This window comes from Vulpes vulpes, chromosome 4 (assembly GCF_048418805.1).
Source record: "Vulpes vulpes isolate BD-2025 chromosome 4, VulVul3, whole genome shotgun sequence".
NCBI classification, from domain to species: domain Eukaryota; kingdom Metazoa; phylum Chordata; class Mammalia; order Carnivora; family Canidae; genus Vulpes; species Vulpes vulpes.
The window spans coordinates 38,623,763-38,637,929 of NC_132783.1; the positions used below are offsets into that span (position 1 = coordinate 38,623,763).

Consider the following 14,167-nt stretch of genomic DNA (forward strand, 5'->3'; position numbering starts at 1 on the left):
TCCACACAAATCTTAAAATAATTTTGTTCTGTCTGAAGAAAGTCCATGGTATTTTGATAGGGATTGCATTAAACGTGTCAATTGCCCTGGGTAGCATTGACATTTTCACAATATTAATTCTGCCAATCCATGAGCATGGAATATTTTTCCATCTCTTTTTGTCTTCCTCAGTTTCTTTCAGAAGTGTTCTATAGTTTTTAGGGTATAGATCCTTTACCTCTTTGGTTAGGTTTATTCCTAGGTATCTTATGCTTTTGGGTGCAATTGTAAATGGGATTGATTCCTTAATTTCTCTTTCTTCAGTCTCATTGTTAGTGTATAGAAATGCCATTGATTTCTCGGCATTGATTTTGTATCCTGCATTGCTACCAAATTGCTATATGAGTTCTAGCAATCTTGGGGTGGAGGCTTTTGGGACTTCTATGTAGAGTATCATGTCATCGGTAAAGAGGGAGAGTTTGACTTCTTCTTTGCCAATTTGAATGCCTTTAGTGTCTTTTTGTTGTCTGATTGCTGAGGCTAGGACTTCCAGTACTATGTTGAATAGCAGTGGTGAGAGTGGACATTCCTGTCTTGTTACTGATCTTAGGGGAAAGGCTCCCAGTGCTTCCCCACTGAGAATGATATTTGCTGTGGGCCTTTCGTAGATTGCTTTTAAGATGTCGAGGAATGTTCCCTCTATCCCTACGCTCTGAAGAGTTTTGATCAGGAATTGACACTGTATTTTGTCAAATGCTTTCTCTGCATCTAATGAGAGGATCATATAGTTCTGGTTTTTTCTCTTGTTGATATGATCTATCACTTTGATTGCTTTACAAGCATTGAACCAGCCTTGCATCCTGGGGATGAATCCCACTTGGGCATGGTGAATAATTTTCTTAATGTATTGTTAGATCCTATTGGCTAGTATCTGTTGAGAATGTTTGCATATGTATTCATCAGGGATATTGGTCTGTAATTCTCCTTTTTGGTGGGGTCTTTGTCTGGTTTTGGAGTTAAGGTGATGCTGGCCTCATAAACGAATTTGGAAGTATTCCATCTCTTTCCATCTTTCCAAACAGCTTTAGTAGAATAGGTATGGTTTCTTCTTTAAACGTTTGATAGAATTCCCCTGGGAAGCCATCTGGCCCTGGACTCTTGTGTCTTGGGAGGTTTTTGATGACTGCTTCAATTTCCTCCCTGTTTATTGGCTGTTCAGGTTTTCTATTTCTTCCTGTTCCAGTTTTGGTAGTTTGTGGCTTTCCAGGAATGCGTCCATTTCTTCTAGATTGCCTAATTTATTGGCATATAGCTGTTCATAATACGTTTTTAAAATCGTTTGTATTTCCTTGGTGTTGGTAGTGATCTCTCCTTTCTCGTTCATGATTTTATTAATTTGAGTCTTCTCTCTCTTATTTTTAATAAGGCTGGCTAATGGTTTATCTATCTTATTAATTCTTTCAAAGAACCAACTCCTGGTTCTGTTGAACTGTTCCACAGTTCTTCTGGTCTCGATTTTGTTGAGTTCTGCTCGAATTTTAATTAACTCTCTTCTTCTGCTGGCTGTACGGTCTATCTGCTGTTTTTCCTCTAGCTCCTTTATGTGTAAGGTTAGCTTTTGTATTTGAGTTCTTTCCAGTTTTTGAATGGATGCTTGTATTGCTATGTATTTCCCCCTTAGGATTGCTTTTGCTGCATCCCAAAGATTTTGAATGGTTGTATCTTCATTCTCATTGGTTTCCATGAAACTTTTTAATTCTTCCTTAATTTCCTGGTTGACCCTTTCATCTTTTAGCAGGATGGTCCTTAGCCTCCACGTGTTTGAAATCCTTCCAAACTTCTTGTTGTGATTTAGTTCTAATTTCAAGGCATTATGGTCTGAGAATATGCAGGAGACGATCCCAATCTTTTGGTATCGGTTCAGACCCGTTTTGTGACCCAGTATGTGGTCTATTCTCGAGAAAGTTCCATGTGCACTTGAGAAGAATGTGTATTCAGTTGTGTTTGGATGTAAAGTTCTGTAGATATCTGTGAAATCCATCTGGTCCAGTGTATCATTTAAAACTCTTGTTTCTTTGGAGATGTTGTGCTTAGAAGACCTATCGAGGGTAGAAAGAGCTAGATTGAAGTCACCAAGTATAAGTGTATTATTATCTAAGTATTTCTTCACTCTGGTTATTAATTGGTTTAAATATTTGGCAGCTCCCACATTCGGGGCATATATATTGAGGATTGTTAAGTCCTCTTGGTGGATAGCTCTTTTAAGTATGAGATAGTGTCCCTCTTCATCTCTCACTACAGTCTTCGGGGTAAATTTTAGTTTATCTGATATAAGGATGGCTACCCCTGCTTTCTTTTGAGGACCATTTGAATGGTAAATGGTTCTCCAACCTTTTATTTTCAGGTTGTAGGTGTCCTTCTGTCTAAAATGAGTCTCTTGGAGACAGCAAATAGATGGGTCCTGCTTTTTTATCCAGTCTGAAACCCTGCGCCCTTTGATGGGGTCATTAAGCCTGTTCACATTCAGAGTTACTATTGACAGATAGGAGTTTAGTGTCATCATGATATCTATTCAGTCCTTGTTTTTGTGGATTGTTCCACTGAACTTCTTCTTAAAGGGGAATTTTAAGAGTCCCCCTTAAAATTTCTTGCAGAGCTGGTTTGGAGGTCACATATTCTTTCAGTTCCTGCCTGTCTTGGAAGCTCTTTATCTCTCCTACCATTCTGAATGAGCGCCTTGCTGGATAAAGTATTCTTGGTTACATGTTTTTCTCATTTAGGACCCTGAATATATCCTGCCAGCCGTTTCTGGCCTGCCAGGTCTCTGTGGAGAGGTCTGCTGTTACCCTAATATTCCTCCCCATAAAAGTCAGGGATTTCTTGTCTCTTGCTGCTTTAAGGTTCTTCTCTTTATCTCTGGAATTTGCAAGCTTAACTATTAGATGTCGAGGTGTTGAACGGTTTTTATTGATTTTAGGGGGGTATCTCTCTTTTCCTGGATCTGAATGCCTGTTTCTGTTACCAGATTAGTAAAGTTTTCAGCTATGATCTGTTCAAATATATATTCTGGCCCTCTGTCCCTTTCGGCGCCCTCGGGAACCCCAATTAAACGTAGGTTTTTCTTCCTCAGGCTGTCGTTTATTTCCCTTAATCTGTCTTCATGCTCTCTTAATTGTCTGTCTCTTTTTTCTCAGTTTCCCTCTTTGCCGTCAACTTGTCTTCTATGTCACTCACTCGTTCTTCCACCTCGTTAAGCCTCGTCATTAGGACTTCTAGTTTGGATTGCATCTCATTCAATTGATTTTTAATTTCTGCCTGATTGGATCTAAATTCTGCAGTCTTGAAGTCTCTTGAGTCCTTTATGCTTTTTTCTAGAGCCACCAGTAGCTGTATAGTAGTGCTTCTGAATTGGCTTTCTGACATTGAATTGTAATCCAGATTTTGTAACTCTGTGGGAGAGAGGACTGTTTCTGATTCTTTCTTTTGAGGTGAGGTTTTCCTTCTAGTCATTTTGCTCAGTGCAGAGTGGTCAAAAACAAGTTGCATTGGGAAAAGGAGAAAACGAGAGGAGAGAAAGAAGGAAAGAAAAGAGAAAAAGAAAAAAGAAAAAAAGGAAAAAAGAAATAAGAGAAGAAAAAGAGAAAAAAAAGAAAGAAAGGGGAAAAAAGGGTGGGGGAAGCAATGAGAAATGAAAAAGAAAAAAAAAACACGGGGGTGTATCTTCTGTTTCTGTATACTTTAAGTCCCTTGACTTCCCCTGGAACTTGTCCTTCTAGCTGGTCTTCTGGGGGAGGGGCCTGTTGTGCTGATTTTCAGGTGTTAGCACTTGGGGGAGCTGCCCTGCCCCCTGCCTGGTTCAGGGCTCAGTGGGTGTTGTTTACCCCGTGAGGCCTCAGGAGGAACAACCACAGTAGTGGCGGCCAGCTCTGGAGCCCTGGAGTTAGCCCCTGCAGTAACTCCGGAGCTCTCCGTCTGCAGGGACCTGGATGCTCCGGGGCAGGAGCATAATTGCTGTCCTGGGCCCTCCTGGCCTCTGCCTGTCCGGGGGAAGGCCAGATCCTGGGCTGTGTGCGGGCACCCAGTGCTCCGGGGCCTGCACTGTTGGATTCGCGCTCCCAGCCGTGCAGCCCCCGCCCCAGTGCCGCCGCCCGAGCCCCACCAAGCTGCTCCCGGCAGTGCAGCCCTCTCCGCACGGAGCCTCTTCCTCTGCCAGAGCCACCTCCGAGCTGCTCCAGGCCGCGAAGCCCCTCCGTGCGGAGCCTCTTCCTCTGCCGGAGCCACCTTCGAGCTGCTCCCAGCCGCGCAGCCCCCTCCGTGCAGAATCGCCGCCCGAGCCCCTCCGAGCTGCTCCGGGTCCAGCGGTGCACGCTGCTGTCTTTTAAGGAGCTCGGCCGCAGGGTATGGCACACTCTCCTGTGCGAGCAGGTGTCTGTTAGTGTCCCAGGGAGCCCACGGGCATCCCGGCCCTCCTGGGGTCCTGCTCTAACTTCCTGCGGGCGCCTTTCCTCCCGGGAAGGTTGGTGCAGTTCCTGCTCCTCCGGGACGGGGCTCTCCTTTCCTGGGGGCACTGCCCGGGCCGTAGCCCGGCTCCTTGCGGGGCCCCTCCCCCTTGGATGCCTTTTGTTTCTTTCTTTCTTTTTTCCCCGTCTTCCTACCTGATAGAAGCGCGAACTCTTCTCACTGTAGCATTCCAGCTGGTCTCTCTTTAAATCTCAGGCCGAATTTGTAGATTTTCAGGATGATTTAAAGGTTATCTAGGTAATTTGGTGGAGACAGGTGATTTGGGGACCCTACTCTTCCGCCATCTTGCCCCTCCTCCCTACCCCTGCTTTCTTTTGAGGACCATTTGAATGGTAAATCGTTCTCCCACCTTTCATTTTCAGACTGGAGGTTCCTTAGGTCTAAAATAGTCTGTTGTAGACAGAAAATAGATGGGTCTTGCTTTTTTATCCAGTCTGATACCCTGTGTCTTTTGATGGGATCATTTAGCCCATTCATGTTCAGAGTTACTATTGAAAGATATGAATTTATTGTCATGGTAATACCTATTCAGTCCCCGTTTTTGTGGATTGTTTCTGTGGACTTCCTCTTTCTTTTACAGGGTCCCCCTTTAGTATTTCTTGCTGAGCTGGTTTGGTGGTCACATATTCTTTCAGTTTCTGCCTATCTTGGAAGCTCTTTATCTCTCCTTGTATTCTGAATGAGAGCCTTGCTGGCTGCATGTTCTTCTCATTTAAGACCCTGAATATATCCTGCCAGCCCTTTCTGGCCTGCCAGGTCTCTGTGGAGAGGTCTGCTGTTAATCTAATATTTCTCCCCATTTAAGTTAGGGATCTCTTGTTCTAGCTGCTTTAAGGACTTTCTCTTTATCTTTGGAATTTGCAAGTTTCACTATTAAATGTCAAGGTGTTGAATGGTTTTTATTAATTTTAGGGGGGGACCTCTCTATCTCCTGGATCTGAATGCCTGTTTCCCTCCCCAAATAGGGAACTTCTCAGCTATGATTTGTTCAAATATGCTTTCTGGTCCTCTGTCCCTCTCAGCACCCTCTGGAACCCCAATTAAACGTAGATTTTTGCTTCTGAGGCTGTCGTGTATTTCCCTTAACCTTTCCTCATGGTCTTTTAATTGTTTTTCTCTTTTTTCCTCAGTTTCCTTCCTTGCCATCAACTTGTCTTCTGTGTCACTCACTCGTTCTTCTACCTCATTAACCCTCGTTGTTAGGACCTCCAGTTTGGATTCCATCTCATTTAATCTATTTTTAATTTCGGCCTGATTATATCTAAAGTCTGTAGTCATGAAGTCTCTTGAATCCTTTTTGCTTTTTTCCAGTGCCACCAGTAGCTTTATAGTTGTGCTTCTGAATTGGCTCTCTGACCTCGAAATGGAATCCAAATTCTGTAACCCTGTAACAGAGAGTACAGTTTCTGATTCTTTCTTTTGTGGTGAGTTCTTTCTAGTCATTTTGCTCAGTGCAGAGTGGCTAAAAATGTGTTGTACTGGAAAAAGGAGGAAAGAAAAAAAGGAGGGGTATCCTCTAGTCCTATATACTGTAAATCCCTCGACTTCCCCTGGAGCCTTCCAGCACTGCTCCATCAAGAACTTGTGCTTCCCCTGTCCTTCTAGCTGTTCTTCTGGGGGAGGAGCTGCTGTGCTGATTCTCAGGTGTGTGTACCTGGGGGAGCTACCCGCCCCCTGCCAGGTGCACAACTCAGTGGGAGCTGTTTACCCCATGAGGCCCCTGTTCCCTCTTGGCCCCGCTCCGTCCAGGCACAGGGTGACACCAGAAGGAAAAACACCACTGGCAGCGGCCAGCTCTCCAGCCCTGGAGTCAGCTCCCCTAGTAACTACCACAGTCTCCTAGTCTACTCAGGCCTGGGTGCTCTGGGGGTGGAGTCGCTGATCTGCACACCTTGGGGGCACCTGGCAGCAGGAGTGTCCTCACTGTCCTTTGCCCTCCTGGGGGGAGCACAGGATCCTGGGCTGTGTCCCCCAGTGCCCTGGAATCCAGGGCCTGCGCTGCTGGCATCGTGCTCCTGGGCCATGCAGCCCCCTCTGCCCTGAGCCGCCACCTGAGCTGCTCCCGAAGCCCCACCGGGCGCTTGCTCCAGTCCTTTACCCAGCTCAGCCCCCCAGGGTGTGAGGCGTTCTCTCCGGGGGAGCGCTTCCTCTGTTAGTGACCCTGGGAACCTGAAGGCCCCACTGCCCCTCCTGCAGTTCTGCCTGATTTCCCTGCTAAGTGCCCCTCTGTCCGGGAAAAATCCGCTGCAGATTTTTAAAGTTCCCACTTCTCCCAGGCTGGGCTTTCCTGTCCTGGAGGCTTTCACCACCAGGCCTTAGCCCAGCTCCTTGTGGGGGGGTCCCTCCTCCGCTTGATTCTTTATTTTCTTTAACCACCTTCCTATCTTGTTAGAAGCACAAACTCTTCTCCCTGTAGTGTTCCAGCTGTTCTCTTTTAAACTCAGGTCGAATTCGTAGGTTATCAGAATGATTTGAAAGTTATCTAGGTAAGTTGGTGGGGCCAGGTCACTTGGAGATCCTACTCCTCTGCCATCTTGCCCCACCCCCCAAATTAGAATATTTTAATATATATCAGTTATAAGTATATAGTACTGCTTATATAGTATGTTCATTTAGAAACAGGACTGCCTGTTTATAAGAAGAAATTCTCCACTCTAATTTGAATCTATTCAAAAATTGTTAATGTAATTTAGTGCCTTTTGGCATATGTATCTTACCAGAACCATGCTGTCAAGAGAAATAACTCCTTTGTCTTCTATACTACCATATCTGTGGCAGTGAGAAGAGGAGAGGTTTCATATTATCAGAGTTACTTGCAGTATTAATACACTTTGGTGACAGCAATCACAATAATGGGCCAAATCATTGCCAGTTTTTATTCATTTCCTGTCAGTTTGTCATCCTGCCTTCCTATATTCTCTTACAGATAGCTTATGGATATATATCACCTATCTTTGTGTGTGTGAATTCTCCCAAGAATTTTTAATCCTTTTAATTCTCTATTGAAAGAAGTCTTTGCTTTATTACTGATTTTGTTTGTGAAAGTCTGTATCTTTGAGTTTGGTTGGTTGCTTGATAAGAATGCCTATTATACCTACCATATGGTAATGATTAGAATTGTAGAACCATATAAGTGCTGAAATTCAAGAGGACTTCCAAGATCAAGTTGTCTAAATGTCTCTTAAAGTAGATGTGTCAGAGATGTTGCTAATAGCGTGTAATATCAGAGATTAAATTCCAAATTCCTAGCTCTTTCTCTACCATTACAGTAAACCAGAGAATCAAGAATTGTTCTATGCCTGATTCTATACAACATGACCAAAATTTGAAATGGTATATTCACTTGTTCCTTCCGTAGTGGTATAAATGGAAAATGTAAATTATCTTTTTAATTGCTTAATGATTCCCTTAGGGATTCCACATGGTATTTCATTCTTTAATTTATCCCAAACCTCTTCCTCCAGGTGCTGAACTCCCTTAAACAATTTAATTTAATTTTATTTTTGTTTTTATTTCCAACTTTAACAGGAAAATTTCCCCCCTTTTTTTTAATTTATTCATGAAATGTACTATGTATGGGATAACAATGAATAGAGCACAATAAGGCTGTGCTGTGTTGTGGGAGCTGGGAGATTAGCTAAGCATACTCTGTTAGCTAAGTGACTCTTTTAACATATTTGTCTTCCTGTGTGTACAATTCAAATGACACCTTAGTAAAATGGCAAAATGTCACAGACTTTCATCACAGATTGTCAAAGATATGAAGAATTTTTCCAAGAGGATGCTTTCGGTTTGAATGTGCCTATCTTTAATTGATTGTATTTTCAAAGATAGATGTTTCTAAGAACTATATTTTGTCTAAGTCAATGATTTAGACAATTTAGATATAATAATATATCTTCTCTTATTTTTTGCAGGGGGCTATTCATGCCAAGTATGATGCAATTGATAAAGATACTCCGATTCCTACAGATAGACAAGTATGATTTAGATTTTCTTCAACATCCTAAGATAGTTCTGCCAAATCTTTAAATTTTAGGAAAATAGGAGAAATTTTATTATGAATACTCAGCAGCCATCATATGTATATAGTATTAGAGTAAGCATAGCTCTTATTTTATTCACAAGTTAGTGACTCAGAACTGTTTCTTAAGAGTTAGGAGCAGGTAACTTTTCCTAATGTACTTTTTTATCTGAAGAATTTTCCCTTTATTTAGACCAGATTGTAAAGGAAGGTTTTTTGAAAACTATATTAATATATACCTTTTCATTAGAAATGGTCTGTTTTTTTGTTTAAGTATACATACAACTTTTTTGGTGCTTCCAGAGGACTAACATAAATTTAAAATCTTCAGACACCAAGATTATGTAAGTGCTCTATTCTGAAATTCAAGACACAGTCTTTCCTTTTCCTTATCTTGACATCTATTGGAGATCACGACTCTATTCCAGTTCTACCTGATTGTTTCACTGTTTTACAGATTGAAGTGGACATTCCTCGGTGTCATCAGTATGATGAACTATTATCATCACCAGAAGGTCATGCAAAATTTAGGCGTGTATTAAAAGCTTGGGTCGTGTCTCATCCTGATCTTGTATATTGGCAAGGTAACTTCCTCCCCACCCCCAATTATTAAGACTCTTTTTGAAGTATTTGGAGCATGTTGCATGACTAACAATTTGAAAAATTGAAACAAAATATCAAAATATCCTTGCTTTCAAGAAAGTTGATACTGAAGTTACCCATTTTTTGAAAGAACTTTTTTTTTAAATTTTGTCTAAATGCCTGGTGGATATCATTTAAATGTATGATATTTAATTAAACAATTTGCCATAATGTTGATTAGGAAAGTAGGAAGAATATTCTGTGCTGTTGTAATCTTCGGGGATACTTTTTTATTCCTTATGTACATTATAGAATAATATTGTACCATAAATAATTTGGGGCTAATTGATAATCTTGTCATTGAATGATTTATAACTTGGTTATCGCGGTTATTAGGAATTAGAAAATAGGATACCACCCTAAATGCTCATTTTATCTCTTCTTTTTTAAAAATAATTTTGATGTTCCATATCCTTGATTTTTAGCCCTTCTCATTTTCAAGAATAAGATGCCCATTCTTCCCAGTTCTATTTTTTAATTTGTTGTTATGAACAGTAGTTTTTATTTTTTAAATCTAAATATCTATCTGGCCAAACTTAAAGTGAAGCTATTATTCTTCCTAGCCTTGTCCATTGTAGAGTTTCATTTCTTCCTAACAATTATCAGATAGATTTATGTGCCTTCCTTTAACATGACAACATATGAATAGCATTGTTATCAATAAAAGAAATATGTCTAGGGCAGCGCCAGCGGTTTAGCTCCACCTTCAGCTCAGGGTGTGATCTTGGAGACCCGGGATCGAGTCCTGCATTGGGCTCCCTGCATGGAGCCTGCTTCTCCCTCTGCCTGTGTCTCTGCCTCTCTCTCTGTGTCTCTCATGAGTAAATAAATAAAATCTTAAAAAAAAAATTCTAGGAAATAGGTATTATTAAAATTTTTTTAAATAAAAGAAATATGTAATATATTTGTATTTTACTTCACAATTTCTAAAAGATTGCTTTTCATCATCTCAGAGAAACTTGTAAGACAAATTTCCATCTCCAGGATAAGGAAATATGCTTAGAGATGTTAAAATGATTGCCAAAATCACACAGGGTCAGAGATGAGACCATATTCTAAGTCTTCTATCAATTTTACATTTTTTGATTACTATATTTCTCTCTTTAACTCATAATAATATTGATAATAGGGATCCCTGGGTGGCGCAGCGGTTTGGCACCTGCCTTTGGCCCAGGCCGCGATCCTGGAGACCCGGGATCAAATCCCACGTCGGGCTCCCAGTGCATGGAGCCTGCTTCTCCCTCTGCCTGTGTCTCTGCCTCTCTCTCTCTCTCTCTCTCTCTCTCTCTCTCTCTTTGACTATCATAAATAAATAAAAATTTAAAAAAATTTTTTTTAAAAAAATAATATTGATAATAACAATAGCTGATTTGTATTGGGCATTTACTATGTACCAGTCATTATCAATTATGCTTCACACTACCCAATGATGTAATATATTTCTGGATGGGTAATACTTATAATGCTTAATCTATATAAAAGTAATGTGGGGAACTGAATAAGGTATGTGTATATACTTATATTGATTTATATTTATTGAATTATTTCTCCCCAACCCCTTGTAATCAGGTCTTGATTCACTTTGTGCTCCATTCCTATATTTAAATTTCAATAATGAAGGTAAGCCTGTTTATCGTTTAAATAATCATTGTACATATTTTCCAAAATATTTTATTCAGACAGGAAAGGTTTTTGTTTTTGTTGTAAGGTTCTTGACTCTTCATAGTAGATACTGTAAATTTCTGTGAAATAATCTGTTAGACTCATTTTAGAGGATGTAAGATTAATCTATCACTAGAGTTTCAGTTGTGACCAGCAATGACTAGAAATTTAGGGAGAATCTAAATATGAATTCATCTTCTGAGATGACCATTTAATGAAACTTTGGAGAAAATTTTAACTTTTTTAGAGATTAGCTTTAGTCTATGTATACTTTCTAAATAGTTTATAAAGAAACAAATAGTGGTCTTGTATCTCCAAAGCTGATCATTTCAGTCATTCCTTAATGAAGACTTTTCTTGTTCTCCCTCTTGAATGCATATAGCACCTTGTATTTCTGGAAATGTATCTTGTGTATGTTTTTTAGTTATTTATATACTAATATAGTAACCCTTTCTTTGTTTAGTAGCTTTTTTTATGGCAAGTTTTTTAATTTTCTGCCCCCTTTTTATAATGCCTCTTTTATAGAAGGTTTTTCAAAAACTCTTTGTTAAATTTAATTGATTCTAATCACTAATGATATCACAGAGAGGCTGCTACCCTATATATCATGAATCTCCAGAAATTTCAATCTTGAAATCTCCCATCTTTTTCAAATTCTATTTCATGTCAGAATTTACAAAGATTTCAGGAATTTAGTAGAGATAGCATAATTCCAGAGAGCTATAATATCACTATTTGAGTGATTTTTTAAAATGCACTCTTCTCTGACATCAATACTCATTAATCTAGAACAGAGATTTTGCTATGTTTAGTCAAGCATAGTCGATTATAACACATTGATCAAAAAATGAGATCTGTGTTTCAAAGAACAATTTATGACTAGAGTTCCTAAATCCAAAGTTCTCAGACTCTTTTGTTTGTATCAACAAAAATTAAGGATCTTGAGGTCTGTATGGCTCATTAATGATGACGAAGTTTAGAGATTTTTTTTCTGGTAATAAAAGTTTTTATTGTTGTGGGATAATGATTGCCACTCTCATTTGAAACTGAAAAATTACTAGGGTGGTTATTTTTTGTTGCCCAAAATATTTCTGTTTTAAAGACAGAGGGTTACCCTCCCCACTTAATTTTGTGTTTCCATCAATTGTTAACATGACTCTTGTTTAATAGTAGATTCAAGGATTGTGTGCTGAGTGGCTTCTAGTCATTTACCCCATTGGCTAATTTGCTATATATCTTTGCCTTATTCTTTCTTAGCTTTGGCTTATGCTTGTATGTCTGCCTTTATCCCCAAATACCTGTATAACTTCTTCTTGAAAGACAACTCACACGTAATACAAGGTAAGCAAATGTCTTTACTTGCCTTTTTACAAAGAAAGTGCTTATGTCAAAAGTAACAATACTCAGTTACATTTATGATGGTGACCCAATAAAATATGATGTAACCCATCACTAAAACCGATAAAGAGACCATTAAGTTTAGTCTTTCTTCCAAATCTATAGAGAATTATGATATTTTTATACTACTAACCAAAGACAAATATGTTTTATAGAAAGGAAGTTGCTTTTTGCTTTTATGTTAATTTAGTAAATCCAACTTCAAGAGTCATGTAATGTCAACTTCTGAGAATTTATGAAGTTATGTGTTATAAGAGTGTATCTTATATCTTATTGAGATATGTTCCATACTTATTCATAGTTTCCTTATTACCTTTATCAGTGATATTTATTATAGAATTGGCATATACTCTTTAAGATTCCAGCAATACCAAAATGAGTGGATTTAATAACAGCACTTTGGACGATACCAAGATTTCATAGACTATACAATGCAAATAACTTGTCAAATAGTGACCAAAACAAATTGAAACAATTAAACAATTAAAGATAGAAAATATTCAGGTGAGTATTTGTGTATCACAAAAGGTGATTCCTTAATCTTTAGTTAAGTAAAGTCAGAAATAATGCTGTTATTTTTAAAGCTAACATGAATCCATAATATTAACTGAACTTTCATGTCAAAAGCCTGGAAATAATCTTTTCCCAAATTTATCAGGCCTTTGTTAAAGCAACAGCACCTAGCTAGATTCCTATACTTTAAGAAAGATGAAGATATTTGGAGAATCCTCAAAAAAAAAGGGGGGGGGCAATTAAATCAGAACTTATAAAATGAATTAGCTAGCTCTTAAAGGGCCATATTCCATAGTTTCTATTACATGTGTTTTTCTTTTAGTTCTGTATAGATTCCTATTTCAAAATATAGAAATTATTTACCTCCAAAAAGTTTTTTCTAGTAATTGTTTTATAATACAGATATTTTATGTTGATAATGAATTTCCAACTTGAGAAAAATGAGTTTTTATACTTTTTAACTGCAGACTTTTATTTTTTTTTTAACTGCAGACTTTTAAAATACACTTTAAAAAGGCATAAAATCTGTTTAAACAGATAAACAGGACAAGATCGTGTTTCATATAAGTACAAGAGAAACCATAGTGTACACAACATGAATTTGGAGGGACTTAGAAAGGCCAAAACTACTCTTAGTTGTTAATCAGTAGTATATTTTAACATTTAATATTGTAATTAAAAGACTACACTATTATTTAAAGTTTATTTTTGTGTTAATAATTTTCTCATAAATACGAAAATGAATACTTGTAAGTCAATGAAATAAACATTACATACTACTATATTAGCACAGAGGATGAAGTTGGGAAGTAATTTTGTGTTTTCTCAAATTTTCTATTCTTTTTGGTAGCAAAGGGAAGAGAGAATATGTCTAGAAAGGTTTCATTAAAGAGAGAATATTTATTGATGAATTGGAAATTTAAGTAGGAATTTACTTGGCAGAAAAGGATTAAAATATCCTTAAGACAGAGGACAAAGAAGAGAACTACAGTAAAAACATCCAGAATGGGTTAATAAAACAGCCAGTAGTCAAGTCTATTGCGTGAAATCCAAAAAAACTAAAGAAGGAGGTGAAACAGTATGCTGATTATTTGTTACTAATCAAGTAATGTTCCCATGTGTGGGAACTTTCTAAATTTCATCTTGTATCCATATTCTGAAATTGTTTTTGAGAACAAACAGATGACTTATTTATAAATAGCTGCATAAAAATATGAGTGTCATACAAAATACTTACACTGTCATTTGAAAAGTATGTAATGAATTAAGAATCTGTTTTAAAGAGAGGTATAAGAATTTTTAATTTGGAAGTAATAAAAGGGAAAAAAACTATTTTTATTTTATATCTCATTGCAAAAAATTAAAAGGTATAAAGTTTCACTAAAACAAAAAAATGTATATTACACATGATTTTGTGCAGTAGTGCAA

At 38.2% G+C, this 14,167-nt stretch overlaps 1 protein-coding gene across 4 annotated transcripts in view; it reads left to right on the plus strand.

Moving 5' to 3' along the window:
- TBCK (TBC1 domain containing kinase) overlaps positions 1-14,167 on the plus strand; it is a 219,810-nt gene that overhangs the window by 85,008 nt on the left and 120,635 nt on the right. For all 4 annotated transcript variants that reach the window (XM_026017616.2, XM_026017615.2, XM_072755530.1 and 1 more), the window contains 4 exons: positions 8,418-8,480; positions 8,982-9,108; positions 10,736-10,786; positions 12,086-12,169. In XM_026017616.2, the coding sequence (XP_025873401.1) occupies positions 8,418-8,480; positions 8,982-9,108; positions 10,736-10,786; positions 12,086-12,169 (325 nt within the window). The remainder of the gene's footprint in view (positions 1-8,417; positions 8,481-8,981; positions 9,109-10,735; positions 10,787-12,085; positions 12,170-14,167) is intronic.